We start from the raw sequence: 15,846 nt of genomic DNA on the forward strand, positions 1-15,846 counted from the left end.
GGGAAAAAACAGCAACAAATTAATGTAGCTTTGAGTGTGGATATCAGTATTGGTCTCGTAAAGTGTTTTTGTATTGTTCGATTGTACTTGACTCGGGGTAACCAGCCCCCCCGTTTTTTTCAAAGCGTTTATGTCTATTTATGTATGTATTTCGGTGGAGTGAAGTGATAGCCCATAGAGAATGCTATCTAATTAAGCTCTTATAAAAATATAGCAGAAGGTGTTGTGTATATATGTATGTATCTCGTATTTTTCATTGTCTTGGTGTCGAATGATTTGCTAAAATTATATTATTTCAAATTTTTGTGCAATATTGCCGCCTACAAATATATATATGTATATGTTTTGTTTTTGCCTAGGCCGAACAATTTATAAACATTCTAAGACACAAAGAGTGATTTGTTAGATATTTTATGACAATTGAAAAATCTTTTTTTTTCACTTTTCAAAATCACAGTTTTTCAAAAATATTTATGGCAGTTATTCGTGAGATATTGTTTTTGTTGTTCATATATTTATTTATTTATCAGAAAATAATAATGAACGATCACATGCCTTGAATACGCAACGATCCGGCAATGGATAGTTGAATGACGACATTTTATATTATTTAGCTTCATAGAAATACTTAAATTTATTAAAAAGTTTTAATAATTTACAATTATATTATGTACGATAGAAGTTTATGAAATGGCGCCCAACGATTTTTAATTTTAAAATTAATTCTTATTAAAATTGTTATCCATATCCGCCATTGAAACAATTTATCTACTTAAACATCCCTTTGAACTTGAATTTTTCCATGCATATTTTTAATGTTATACCTTATTATTAAATGGCGCCCAACGAGATGAGTTTTGAAGTATTTCTATTTTACTTCAAAACATTTTCACAAAATAATTAGCCAAGTACACTTCTATAATCTAACTTGATGTGTATCTTGGCATTTCCACGCACGGTTTAAACGTTATATAATGTAATTGAATTGCTCCCAACAAAAGGATTTGAAGTTACAAGGAGAGTAGAAAACATATTTCTCTAAAATCAATTTAAGTCAGGCGATTTAAGTCTAGAGTTTTGAACTTTTCATGTCCAGAATGGCGCCCAACGAGAATATTGAAATTTTTCACACAAAGTTTTGAATTTTATACCATATTATTGAATGGCGCTCAACAAGGGACAATTTCAATACTATATATCTGCTGGAAGAAGATTTTTCATATTTAAGGCCGACGGCAAATCGTTGGCATAAAAACCCTCAATACTACCCGAATTTCCCATACTCCATTGCAAATTTTTAATTTGGAATTTATTGGGAACTAGCAAGTGCCTGCTACTTCGTTAGCGAAAAGTCCACCTTAAAATTTTGAATTCGTTTTAACAACTCGTGTTAGGCTCTTTTAGTACTCAAAATGCACAATTTGTTCAGTTTGACGACATTTTTAATCAAAATTTAAATATTTTTGTTGAACTTTTACACCAAAATGTCTTAAAAATCTTTCATTTTGACGTTAACCGAAGAGGATATTAGTAAAATCATTGCCCAATTCACAATTATTTCACCATTTCCATATGTAAACCCTATAAACTAACAGTAACCTCAAATTAGAATATGCTATTCAGTTCCATCCCGAGCAATTATAGTATACATTTTCAAAAAAAATTTCCATATCTCAGTCCCAGATACCAACAGCGACATTCATATCAAATTTCCGGATTTAAGCTTTATTGCTTCACCCAATACCAATGTTTGTACTATTTAGTACTTTTCGTACAATTATATTTACATTTTTAAAACAATCTCCATATCTCAAGCTCAGATACCAACGGAAAATTTAATATCAAATTTTTGGATTTAGCTCTTCAGTTTCCACCATTACCAAATTTAGTACCAGTACGTACAATTATAGTACACATATCCGAATCCAGCTCATTTTCTCAACCACAGACACAAACAATGACATCTATATCAAATTTCAGGATTTTAGCTCTACTCCTTCACCCAATATCACATTTAATACTATTTGGTAATTTTTGTACAATGATAGTACACATTTCTAAAACTATCTCCATATCTCAGATGTCAACAGTGATCTTAATATCAAATTTCAGGATTGCAGTTCTTTAATATTCACCATTACCAGATTTAGTACCATTTAGTACAATTATAATACACATATCCAAAATCAGGCTCCTTCTCGCAACCACAGACACCAACAGCGGCATTTATATCAAATTTCCGGATTTCAGCTTTATTACTTCAACAAATACCAAATTTAGTACTATTTTGTACTTTTCGTACAATTATAGTTCACTTTTCCAAGAGCATCTCTATGTCTCAATCCTAGATACCAACAGAGACCTCAATATCAAATTTCGGGAATGTTAAGTTTTTAGCTCTATCGTTCATATAATACAAAATGGTAACATTTTAGAACATTTAGAACATTTTGTACATCTATCCTGCTCTCTATCAGTGACTCTCTCTTAACATTTCCTTTAAGAACGAATTACCAAAAACCCAGTCTTATCACATACGTATCAAAACTGACTCTAATGCAAAACTTCAAGATTCTAGCTTTATCCGTTTAGTTTGGGCGATGATTCTTAGTCATTTAGTCAGATATTTCACTTCACATATCGGCCAACTCCTTCTGGTACCTCCTCCACAAAAGGTAATTTCAATGAAAATATTTTACTACAAATTGTACACATCACAATAGTTTTATTAACCCAAGGTCTGATGTGAAGATGGAGTATATCGGTCCACTCCTTCTGGTACCTCCCACACAAAGGGTCAAATTTTTTTAATATCCAAGAAGCTTATAAAACGTGAAATCAACATCTGATTTTATTCAGACTTGAAACATCTCAATATTTCTATCAACACAAGATCCGTTATAAAGATGTTAGAGATCGTATCACTCCTTCTGGCACCTCCCCCACAAATGGTGAAAATTTTGAATAACCAAAACGGTTATAAAATTCGAAATAATCATCAGATTCTATTTATATTTCACACATCCCATTTTTTCTATTAACACAAAATCTGCTGGGAAGATATAATATATCGGCGCACTCCTTCTGGTACCTCCCCACCAAGGGTCAAAACTTTGAATATCCATGAAGATCACAAAACGCGAAATAAATATCGAAATCCATTCAAACTTGCCACATCTCAATATTTCTCTCGTCACAAGATATGCTATGAAGATGGGAGGGATCGTACCACTCTTTCTGGTACCTCTCCCACATAGGTTTAAGGTTTTGAAAAACAAACCGCTCAAAGAAAGCGAAATAAGCATCCGGTTCTCTTCAAATTTCACACATACAAACATTTTTGATAACAGAAGATATGTTGTGAAGATGATGGGTGTCTGTAACCCCCTTCTACTTCAACCACAAAGGGTGACTTGCGAGTCAGCGATCCTTTAGAACTTACTATATCTAAATAGTTCTCTCAACCAAAAACCTGATATGAATATGGAATTTATCGGAACTTATGATTTCGCATAAAATTGGATATAAGTGTTCGATTTTCTAATTCTGGCACGTCGCAATAGTTATATCATATTTATTTAGATCCGATATGAAATGGACAATATTGGCCTATTCCTTCGGAATCTACTCCATAGAGGGTCAATCTTCTGAATAATCGTAGAAGAAGTCAAAATATATTTAAGTAATCGAATATTTGGCTGAGGGTATGCAGCTGTCGGCACAACCGACTGCTCATTTTAACTTGTGAATAAACTGAACTGCTCAAGAGAAAGCATTTACTTCAAACTTCGTTTTTTTAACTCTCTTTCTCTTTTGCAGCAAACACATGTATGTTTTCTCTTTCCCTCGTTCACTCTCTATCCACTCGTTTTTTTAAAAAGGAAAACCTAATGTCTTCTGAATATAGTTTATTCTAAGGCCGAACCTCTTGTCCCAATTAGGAATTTATATTTCAAAAAAAAAAAAAATAAAAATAAAAAAATACTCAAATGATTTTTTAAATAATTTATTTTAATATATTTATTATTACAACAAAAAAAAAAACATACAAACATCTTAAGAACAATTAAACTGATAACCCATGTCCAAGCAGGAACAATTTGGTAGGGTACAACGGGCACCCACAGATGGCAGCGTTGGTGGTGGTAAAGCTGGGGCCAAATGACCCTGAAATGTTATGGGAAAGGTGAGAGGAACAAACCACTTCGGATAGGCATTTGGCGTCGATGCGGCAGTGGCACAAAGATTATTGGATAAATTCAAAGGGGGCTGGGAGTGCTGCAAATGAAGGAGATTCATTGGAAATTAGAAATCGATTTTAAAGGGTTTTTGGTTATAAAACTTACCACATTTCCCGCCGAAGAATAAACCGGCTTAAAGGCACTCTTCATGCCCGGCTCACTGCGATTCAGCAGTCCCGCATCCATCTCCCTAATATCCTTATGTTCACGAAAATTACTCGAAATATTTTCAATGGCCTTAATCAAATCCGAATCGCAACGTTTGAGAATTAATTCCAACACCGAACGTTTTCTTTGGGGAAATATTTGCATCAACATTTCAATGGCATTTTGTGAGACGTGGTGTTGGCCTTCACTGGCCATAGCAAGGGGGGTTGTATTTTCCTCTCTAGGCTTGCTATCCATGGTGGTCAAAACGATGTTGGTTTTTGTTGTTTTTATTGAATTATATGATTTTGGTTTTAGGCCATTTGGGGGTTTAGTTATTTCTTCCACTTCTTCGGTTTGTTGTTGTTGTTGTTGCTGCTGTTGTTTATTTGGCAAACTTAAATCTTCAACTGTTGAAGTTTCCAGAGTTGAGTTAAGGTCGCTTGTTTTTAGTTGTTCACCGTTCAGACCAAAAATACTACCCGGAGGCAATGCATCCAATTGTTGTCCGGTCTTTGTGGCTACCAATCGTAAAGCAATGGCATCTTCAACAGCTTGCTGGCGCTTCAGGGCAACCTGTTCAATCAGGAATTCAAAACACAAGATAAGTGGGAGAAAAAGGAATAAAAGATAGTTTTATAAATTCTTGAAGTAATGCCTTCTTCAGGATATTGAATAAATTATAAAAGTTCTGAAGAAAGATTTTTGTAATCTACTATTCTTGGGATTTCCTAAACAAATATCGTAGATTTTTAAGGATTTTCATGTGAAAAAGGATTTTTAGGCAAGAGAATTTTTCAAGGATTTTCAGCCAAAAAAATGTGGGCATTTTAAGAATTGTTTTCAAAATCTTCCCATAGATAAAACTATTGAAAATTGTGACCCTTTGTGGGTGAGGTACCAGAGGGGGTTGGCAAATGTATATCATCTTCACAACAGATCATGTGTTACCAAAAATATTTGGATGTGCTTTCTTTGAGGGTTTGTTTTTCAAAATCTTTAATCCTATGTGGGGGAGGTACCAGAAGGAGTACGCCGATATATCCCATCTTCACAGCAGATCTTGCGTTAGTAGAAATAATGGGAAGTGGAAAATTTTGCAGAATTTTATGATCGTTTTGGTTATTCAAAATTTTGACCCTATGTGGGGGAAGTGCCAGAAGTAATGGTCCGATCTCTATCATCTTTATAACAGATCTTGTGTTATAGAAAATGTTGAGATGTGTGAAATATAAAGAGATCGGATGCCTATTTTGGATTTTATAAATGTTTAGGTTATTCAAAACTTTGACCCTTTGTGGGGGAGGTACCAGAAGGAATGGTCCGATCTCTATCATCTTTATAACAGATCTTGTATTGATGAAAATATTGAGATGTTCCAAGTCTTAATGGAATCGGTTGTTAATCTCACGCTTTACGAGCTTCATGAATATTAAAAATTTTGACCCTTTGTGGGGGAGGTACCAGAAGGTATAGACCGATATGTTCCATCTTCACATAAGACCTTGGGTTAATAAAAATATTAATATCTGTGTAATTTGAATTTCGGATTTTATGATTATTTTGGTTAATCGAAATTTTGACCCTCTGTGGGGGAGGTACCAGAAGAAATGGTCCGATCTCTACCATCTTTATGAGAGAACTTGTGTTGATAGAAATATTGAGATGTTCCAAGTCTGAATGGAATCGGATCTTAATATCGAGTTTTATGAGCTTCATGGATATTTAAAATTTTGACCGTTATATAATTATTCAAAATGTTGACCCTTTGTGGGGGAGGTACTTGATGCAATGGACAGATATTATCCATTTTCGTACCTGACGTAGCACTGATGCAAATATTATGATTTGCAAAGTTGGAACAAAATCGAATCCTTTCTTTCTCTGTGTAGTAAAATATTTTCTTTGAAAATTGTGACCTTTTTTTGGAGGAGGTACTAGAAGGAGTGAACCAATATTGCCAATCTCCGAACTCGATCTAAGTTTGACAATAATATTACGATATACCAAGTATGGACCAAATCGGATACTTGCTTCGAGAATTATTGTGCGCAGAAGCCAGACAGACAAACGGACGGACATCGCTAGATTGACTCCAAATGTCCTGATAGGGATTTGATCCAAAGAGACCTAGGGTCTAAAACCGTTATTTCAATGAGGCATGTTTTGACGTATCAAAAGATACAGGGTGAAAGAAAAAAAAACTGCAACCAACTTCAGACTGCTGTCATTTCTAAGCAACTCGTCCGGCAGCTGTTAAAATGATTCCAGTGACAGCTCATTATATTGTTTACAAGCATTTTGGGGAGAATTTTCCAGAAATTCTTTTTCCAAAAGAAGCGACTTGATCGAAACCCGCGTGGCCGTGGTAGAGGGCGAAAAATGGCTCATGAGCTGAACATATCGCAACATTCCATTCGGCAAATATTGAAAAATGAGCTCGGGGTAAAGCCATTGAAATTCCAAAAAGTGCAAGAACTTACACCGCAACTGAAAGAAAGCGCCGGCCATGGTGATGGTGTGGGCCGCCATAATAACAGCCGATGTTCGCTCTCCGCTCGTATTAATCGACCGTGGCATCAGAATAAATGCCGAATATTATCGCGAAAATATTCTGGAGGGTGTTCCAAAAGCCTTGGGTACGCAAACATCTTGGCAGCAGACCTTGGACATTCCAACAGGACTCAGCACCATCGTACTCAGCGCGCGTCCCCAAGAATGGTTACAAAATGAGGTTCCTCGCTACATTTCCAGCGCACAATGGCCACCAAAATCTCCGGATACCAATCCGTTGGACTATTGTGTCTGGAGTATTTTGGAAAGCAAGGTTGGCACTAAAAAATACCAAAGTGTCGATCACCTCAAGCAAGCGCTTCGCCAGGAATGGGCCAAAATACCGCAGTGCAACATTCGGTCAGCGTGTTACGCTTTCATTGGCCGTTTGAAGGCCATAATTCGTGCCAAAAATGACCAATTCAAACAAATCTAAAATTATTCTAAAATTTGATGACATTTTTTTGCTTTCATTCAATAAAATTTAAAAAAAATGTAAAAATACCACCATTCGAGGACTTCTTAAAAAATCATTTTTATAAAATCAACAATTCCTAACCAAGAGATGCATATCTTTAAAAATCCAGTTTTCCAGGAAGTTCTTGAAAAAAATTTCGAGACGTGGAGTATTTTGGAATGCCTTACCCTCTGGTAAACATTACCATCGTTCTCCACTAATAAACAAACGTTGTTTTTATAAAAACAACAATAAAGGCATTAAGCCTGACCATTTTGCAACAACAAAATACTATGGTATCCCGAACAAACAAAGCCAACACGATTCGGAAAATATTATTTTAAAATCCACGTCGTTTGGTCAAAAATATTGCTCATTTTTCTTGAGCAGGAAGTAGTTAAAATGTATTTAGGAAATATGATTTTTCTGGAAGTTTTTGAAAACTTTTTAAATCCGCGACTATTCAACAGGAACATTTTTGAAAAAATCTAAAAAAAAATCACGATTCTTGGATAGGAAATTATTTTTAAAAATTTCTCTATTCTGGCCATGGAAGTTTTATAAAAGATCCTAGATTTTTGGCCAGGAAGCTATTAAATAATCCTTTATACTTGGCTAGGAATTTCTTGGCAAAAATTTTAAAAAATATACGGGTTTTTCCTAGAAAATTTTGAAAATACAATTTGAAACTGTTCACAAATTTTCGCCAGGATTTTCTATACAAAAAAAAGAAAAAAAAGAAAACTAAAAATTCGTCAATTTTTTGCCAGAAGTCCTTACAAGATTTTTCTTAAGAACCCGCAATTTTCGTGACAAAAAATATTTAACACGGCTTCTTCCCGGAATTTCTTAAAAAATAGCTATAAAATATTTCATAAGTGAAATTTCACTATTCTGGCTATGGAAGTATATAAAAGATCCTAGATTTTTGGCCAGGAAGCTATTAAATAATCCTTTATTTTAGCTAGGAATTTCTTGAATAAAAATAAACTATTTTTTCCCAAACAATTTTAAAAATATATTTTGAAACTGTTCACAAATTTTCGCCAGGATTTTCTATACAAAAAAAAAAAACTAAAAATTCGTAAATTTTTTGCCAGAAATCCTTACAAGATTTTTCTTTAGAACCCGCAATTTTCGTGGAAAAAATTATTTAACACCCCATTTATTTATTCATTTATTTTTGAAAAATGATTTTTTTTTTGAAAAATGATTTTTTTTTTTGAAAAATTAAAAAAGAAATATTTTTTTGAAAAATTAAAAAAATCATTTTTTGAAAATTAAAAAAAAATCCTTTAAAAAAAATCTTTTTTTTTTTGAAAAAAAAAAATATTTTTATATTAAAATATAACAGGAAGGCATTAAAAATTAAATTTCCGATTCTTGGCAAGGACATTACAAAAATATTTAAAAAATCACTTTTTTTTTGAAAAATAAAAAAAAACTTTTTTTTGAAAAATTAAAAAAAATCCTTTTTTTTTGAATAACTAAAAAAATCATTTTTTTTTTTTTTTTTGAAAAAAAATATATTTTTATATTAAAATATTTCTTTTAAACAGGAAGTCATAAAATATTACATTTTCGATTCTTGGCAAGGACATTACAAAAATATTTAAAAAATCCCTTTTTTTTGAAAAATTAAAAAAAAACATTTTTTCGAAAAATTAAAAAAAAACCTTTTTTTTGAAAAATTAAAAAAATCTTTTTTGTTTTTGAAAAAAAAATATATTTTTATATTAAAATATTTTTTTTTAAACAGGAAGGCATTAAAAATTAAATTTCCGATTCTTGGCAAGGACATTACAAAAATATTTAAAACGTTCTTTTTTTTTTGAAAAATTAAAATAAAAACTTTTTTTATTGAAAAAAAAAATTCATTTTTTTTTTTTTTTGAAAAAATAAAAAAAATCTTGTTTTGAAAAAAATATATATTTTTATATTAAAATATTTTTTTAAACCGGAAGGCATTAAAAATTAAATTTCCTATTCTTGGCAAGGACAAAGATAATTAAAAATCTTTTTTTTTTGAAAAATAAAAAAAATCTTTTTTTTATTTTTTTTTTTAAAAATCTTTTTTTTTTTTTAAATCTTTTTTTTCAATCCTTTTTTTAAAAATCCTTTAAAAAAAGAGTTCCATAAATAGTAGAAAAACATCTGTCAAGATATGTGGTTTCCGTGTAAACCCAAAGCTGCCAAATCCAATCAATTACACACTACTAGCCCCCTGTGTTTATCCCCCGACCCGTATTTAAACAATCACTGGAGACAATTGAAATTAATATGCCAAACATGAGGAGTTTATCTTTAACCGGGTGTTAATACATAATATCCCCACTCCTTCCCCTTACCCCCGCCCCCCGCCTAAATACCCTAATCCGCCACAACATTGCCTTTGATTCAAATGATTATCCTCAAGGCTGTGTGTGGGGAGGGGGGGACAAATAAAAATATAATATAGTTTTGTGTTATTTGTAACATGACCTTTCGTCAAAAAAATCTTTGCATTCCCCGAGGAACACTTGTGCAAACAGTGTCAGTGGAGACGAAGCAAAAGTTGGTGGTGGGGGAGGGGTGGAGTACAAAATATGGTTTATTTGTTAAGTTTGTTGCTCAGAAATGTTGTTTGCACTTTTGTTTGTTTGTGTTGCTGTTGCTATTGTTGTTGTGGTGAAAAACTTGTTGGTTCCAATGCGTTTTGTTTTTTGGGAAACATAATGCCGCCGGTTATGGTGTCAACTTTTTCTACTTCTTCTTCATTTCCCTCTCTCCATCCACAGAGAGTTAGAGATTGACATGAACTCATCTCTCCACCGCTGAAACATTTATATTTACATTTGTTTTGATTTAATATCATCAATTCATATTAGGAAAATCTGGAGAGGGGTAAAATGTCTAACACTCCCCTCCATTTTCAAGAAAAGTTTTCGACGTTTCCTCACATCAACTTGATAAGATATCTGGGCAAAGGAAAAGGAAATTTGTGTCTTTTTTCCCGAGGTCTATTTACTTAATCAATTACGTTCGCTGCATTTCGAAACAGAAGTCAAAGAAAGTCGACTATTAGTTTTTTTTTTTTTTGGGGAAAAAAACTGATAAAATTAACATCAACCCATGATGAAGGACGTGTTTCTGTTTTCTTCTCATTTGTAAAGGTAATTGAAATTAATTTGTACAGGGGTATTTGTAATTTTATGTTCTGGAGTAGATTCAGGGAGTTAACGTCATTGCAAATAAGAATATTCAGACGATAAAGTACAAACAAACAATCGGTTCAAATATAGATATAGCTCGATATTCCATCTTAACACCAGATCTTGAGTTTATAAAAATATTTTGATGTGTGAAATTTTAAGACAATCGGATCCTTACATCACATTTTTTAAGGGTTATAATTATTCAAAATTTTGTCCTTTGTGGGAGAGACACTTGATGGAGTGGACCAATATTATCCATTTTTGCACCTGACCGAGAAAGGAGGCAAATATTAGGATTTGCAAAGTTGGAGCAAAATCGGATTATTGTTTCCCCTTCTGTGCAAATTTTTTTTGAAAATTTTGACCTTTTGGGGGGTATTTACCGGAAGGAGTGGACCGATATATTCCGTCTTACTACCAGATCTTGGTTCATAAAAATAAAAATAGTAGGATATGTGAAATTTGAAGACAAACGGACTCTTACATCACATTTTTTAAGGGTTATAATTATTCAAAATTTTGACCTTTGTGGGAAACGCACTTCATGGAGTGGACCAATATTATCCATTTTGGCACCTGCCATAGAACTGACGCAAATATTAGGATTTGCAAAATTAGATTATTGCTTCCCTTTCTGTGCAGAAAATATATACTTTTGAAAATTTCGACCATTTGTGGGGGAGGTACCAGAAGGAGTGAATCCATATACTCAATCTAAACACCAGACCATGGGCCAATAAAATTATTGGGTTGTGTGAAATTTGAAGACAATCGGATTCTTACATCACATTTTTGGCCCTTTGTGGGGAGGTACCAGAAGGAGTGGACCGATCATTTTCGCACCAGACCTAGCACTGACGCAAATATTAGGATTCGCAAAGTTGGAGCAAAATCGGTTTATCGTTTCTCTATCTGTGGAAAAAAATATATTTTTTGAAAATTTCGACCATTTGTGGGGGAGGTACCAGAAGGAGTGGACCAATATTGCCCATCTCCGAACTCGATCTAAGTTTGACAAAAATATTACGATGTACCAAGTTTGGATCGGACACTCCCAGCCAGGCAGACAGACGGACGGACATCCCTAGATCGACTCCAAATGTTCTGAAACGGATTTGGTCAAAAGGGACCTAGGCACGTTTTGACCGTATCAAATGATATATGCCCTCTGTAGCCATATGGCTGAGGGTATAAATAGCATCAAATTTTAAAATATGTTTAGATTGAGGTGAAGCGCTTGCTTGAGGTGATCGACACTTTGTTAGTTTTTAGTGCCAACCTTGCTTTCCAAAATACTCCAGACACAATAGTCCAACTGATTGATATTCGGAGATTTGGTGGTTGCCATTTTGTAACCATTCTTGGGTGGCGCGTGTGCTGAGTGCGATGGTGCTGAGTCCCTTTGGAATGTCCAAGGTCTGCGACCAAAATGTTTGCTTGCCCAAGGCATTAATACACCCTCCAGAACATTTCCGCGATAATATTCGGCAAAAACCAAATTCGCCATTTCACCACTTTCGGCCAAGCGAAGCAACTCTTTAACTCTTTTGAGTCTGAGTCTATTTTCTTTCTGTTGCGGTGTAAGTTCTTGCACTTTTTGGAATTTCAATGACTTTACCCCGAGCTCATTTCTCAATATTTGCGGATTGAAATATTGCGATATCAATCAGCTCACTAGCCATTTTTCGGCCACTGCGACGAGGATCTGGATCAAGTCGCTTCTATACTTTTCGAAACATTTCTGCTGATGTTGCTGTTTTCTTCCGTCCACTTCCTTGACTTCGGGCTATCAGTATCACGGTAACGAGCGATGGTACGGAACACAATAGATTTATTCTCATTTTAATGCTGGAGTGCTCTAACGATAGCCACTTGTGGTTTTCCAGCCAAATATAAAGAAATCACACTATCACGCTTGAATTCCATCACGAATAACTTTTTTCTGGAAAATTCTCAATAAAATGCTTTTGTACGCTTGTAAAAAATATAATGAGCTGTCACTGGATTAATTAATTAATTTTAGAGTGGTTTAGTAATGACAGCAGTCTGAAGTTGGTTGCAGTTTTTTCATCTCACCCGTATATCTGTAGATAAAACCGATCGATACTTTTTAACTTGTTTTTTTAAGTATTCAAGGTTATTTCAGCTGGAGGGAGTACCTTCAGTCAATAAGAAAATACACCTTCCTGGACCGGTCTCACTTGTCGGTCTACCAAATATTGGCGTTTACATTTTATTTTTATACCTACAAATGACATAATGAGAACTACCAACATTCCTGGAGTGCAATATGGAACGGACTGTTACAACTTCTGCAGGGATGTGGTTATTTTCAGTTCGTTCCAGAACACAGTGAGCCAAGGTGGAACAAAAAAAAAATTGTGAAAATAGACGAGTGCAAAATTGGAAGAAGACAGCTCAACAAAGGTCATTTGGTAGAGGGTCTGTAAGTTTTGGATAAGCAGAGAGAGGAGCTCCAATAAATGTTTTTTGTCCCGGTGAAAGTGAAGAGGAGAGAAATAAAAAATATATTCCTCCGGGAGTTATTATTGTCTCAGATTGTTGGAAGGTATGTTTACATACCCATTAAAATACAAGTAATAGTATTTGTCGGAGAATGGCTATACCCACTATAGGTTTAATTATTCATTGGCATTTTATGGATATTGGAAGCTGTTTCGGCCGAAGCTTGAAAATTTCTCCTTAGAATATCTCCAACACCGGCTACGCGAACCAAAGTTTTTCTAAATTTGATAAAATTAGTATCTTTCCGTACTCATTACTCTCACCTACATATCCCTACCACTCTCCAATCCAGGGTTGTATTTCGCTATCCAGATAAAATTCTAAATGGCAACGCTGCTTTGCACCTGAGCCGGCATAATGGGTATCATTTATTGTATTTTGTGGCCTCTCACTCCTTTTCCTGAGGGAAAAATTCCCCTCAGAATATCTTCAACACCGGCTACGCGAATCAAAGTTTTTCTAAATTTGATAATTCGTTTAGTATCTTTCCGTACTCATTACGTTCACCTACATATCCCTACCACTCTCCACTCCAGGGTTGTATTTCACTATCCAAAAAAAATTCTAAATGACAACGCTGCTTTGCACATGAGCCGACATAATGAGTATCATTCATTGTATTTTATGGACTCTCACATCCTTGCATTTTATGGACTCGGTTTCTGCCGAGCCTTGAGAACGCTGGTTGAGAGTCAGTAGGTTTTTGGATAAGTGAAAAGAGGCTCCAATGAATTTTTTTTATCTCGGCGAAAGAAAGGAGGAGAGAAGTAAAAAATTGGTGCCTCCGGGAAATATTATAGTCTCTGATTGTTGGAAGGTATGTTTTTATAAGACCCCTTAAAATACAAGTAAAAATATTTGTCGAAGGAGGGCTATACCCACTATAAGTTTAATTATTCATTGCATTTTATGGACTCTCATTTCTTGCATTTTTTGGACCTCAAAAGGTGTTTCGGCCAAGGCTTGAGAATGCTGGTAGAGAGTCAGTAGGTTTTTGGAAGAGTGGAGAGAGGCTCCAAATGAATGTTTTATTGTCCCGGTGAAGAGAAATACAAAATATATTCCTCCGAGTCTCTGATTGCTGGGAGGTATGTTTTTATAAGACCCATTAAAATACAAGTTATAATATTTGTCGGAGGAGGGCTATACCACCCATAAGGTGAATCATTCATTGCACTTTATGGACGTCGGAATTTGTTTCGGCCGAAGCTTGATTATTTTTCCCCTGAGTATGGGAGAGTACATAAACGATTTTTTTGATTAGCTGGCTTTTTCGTAGAGAATCAAAGAAGTTTTAGGTTGACTTAGTTCGATTTCAGCCCTAGGCTCTTTTGTACTTTTCCGAAGAAGTCAGTCGATGACTTAAGCTAGTCAGAAAATCATTTTATGTATTCTCACCTTATCTCCAACACCGGCTACCCGCCAACCAAATTTTTTCTTTCTTTTTATTTCAGTATTTTTGGTTTCTCCTGAAAGTCTGGTTTTTTCGAAAAAAATGAGCCTTTTCCCACACTGAAATTTCAATTGGTGGGACCTAAGGGTGTAATAAACATAAGGAGCTTGAAGTCATGGCTAGGCATATTTTGTGACATTTCATAAAGAGATTGCAGAGCCACAGTAAAATCCTGCCGTCATTTTCCATTATAATTTGACATTAATATGCCTAGCCATGACTTCAAGCTTTTTATGTACTTGCTCCCTAATATCGTACCATCACCCTCTGAACTTTGTCCTCAGAAACGACCCATAAGCTTATTGCTTCATTTTACGGATGGTAAGGTGAGAAGACATAAAACGCTTTTATGGTTGCCTTAAGCCATCGGCTGCCTTCTTCGTAAAAGAACAAAAGAGCATTAGGTTGACTTAGTTCGATTTTGGCCCTATGCTTCTTTCTCTTTTCCATAAAAGCCAGCCGATGACTTAAGCCAGCCAAAAAAGAGTTTTATGTATTTCACCTTTAATTTTGATTCTCCATAATTTTTTTGAAATGTGAAATATTGAACACTTCCTACATTTACTCCACAATTTGTATTGTATAAATCTCGGGCAACTCACCTGAGCCGCCATAATACGCTGTCGTTCGAATATCAAAACACATTTGGCACAACGGCAATTCTTATAGGTGCAGTGTTTCTTGTGGCCGCGTAATTCCGAAATCCAGCCATGGTTACGACAGCGGGCACATTTGGGTACACGATTGCTGGTACTGACACCAGCCGCCACTTTAAAAGGACCACTGGCGCCATCCGCCAGCAATGATTTCAAAGATTTGCGTGATTTTTTACTCATGATCGTCGCGGTTCCAACCACAGCTGCTGGTGGTGATGATGATGATGATGCCTCAATTTCTGTAACATTTTCTGCCGCCAACGCTGTAGAACTAGATGTGCCGGTCGACATATCAAAATCAATGGACTTTTCCGTTTCGTCGTAAGTTTTGAAAATGTTTCGTCTCCGGAAAACGTTTGTAACGGTTTTAAAGTTAACACGTAACTGAATTGAACGGAAGAACACTTGACAAAATGTTACAGTTTTCGATGGCCGTCACTCTCTGGGATGCTTTGTGTTGTGTTATAATGCGCATGCTCAGAAAAAAATTGAGGATAATGGGAAAGGATATCATGTAGCTTTTAGTTGGATATTCGATACGGTTTTGGATTTTGGTTACAAGGACAAGTTTTTTGATACTTTGCGTGATTTGTGAAGAGAGAGCAAAATAAAATGGCAA

General features: G+C 34.8%; 1 protein-coding gene across 1 annotated transcript; it reads right to left on the reverse strand.

Annotated features, from left to right (window-relative positions):
- Positions 1 to 4,056: 4,056 nt before the first annotated feature.
- On the reverse strand, positions 4,057 to 15,518 carry LOC131805400 (doublesex- and mab-3-related transcription factor A2-like). Its single transcript, XM_059128524.1, has 3 exons — positions 15,174 to 15,518; positions 4,347 to 4,964; positions 4,057 to 4,278 (listed from the first exon to the last, which is right to left on the reverse strand). The coding sequence occupies exons 1-3, from the start codon at positions 15,516 to 15,518 to the stop codon at positions 4,057 to 4,059; spliced, it is 1,185 nt and encodes a 394-aa protein (XP_058984507.1).
- Between the last annotated feature and the right edge of the window lie 328 nt (positions 15,519 to 15,846).

This window comes from Musca domestica, unplaced genomic scaffold (assembly GCF_030504385.1).
Source record: "Musca domestica strain aabys unplaced genomic scaffold, Musca_domestica.polishedcontigs.V.1.1 55, whole genome shotgun sequence".
NCBI lineage: Eukaryota > Metazoa > Arthropoda > Insecta > Diptera > Muscidae > Musca > Musca domestica.

Coding starts and splice junctions, on each gene's coding strand:
- LOC131805400 (XM_059128524.1), bottom strand. CDS start 15,518: ATGTCGACCGGCACATCTAGTTCTACAGCGTTGGCGGCAGAAAATGTT. Junction 4,965..15,173: donor AGCGTATTATGGCGGCTCAG/GTGAGTTGCCCG, acceptor CTGATTGAACAG/GTTGCCCTGAAGCGCCAGCA. Junction 4,279..4,346: donor ATTCTTCGGCGGGAAATGTG/GTAAGTTTTATA, acceptor CTTCATTTGCAG/CACTCCCAGCCCCCTTTGAA.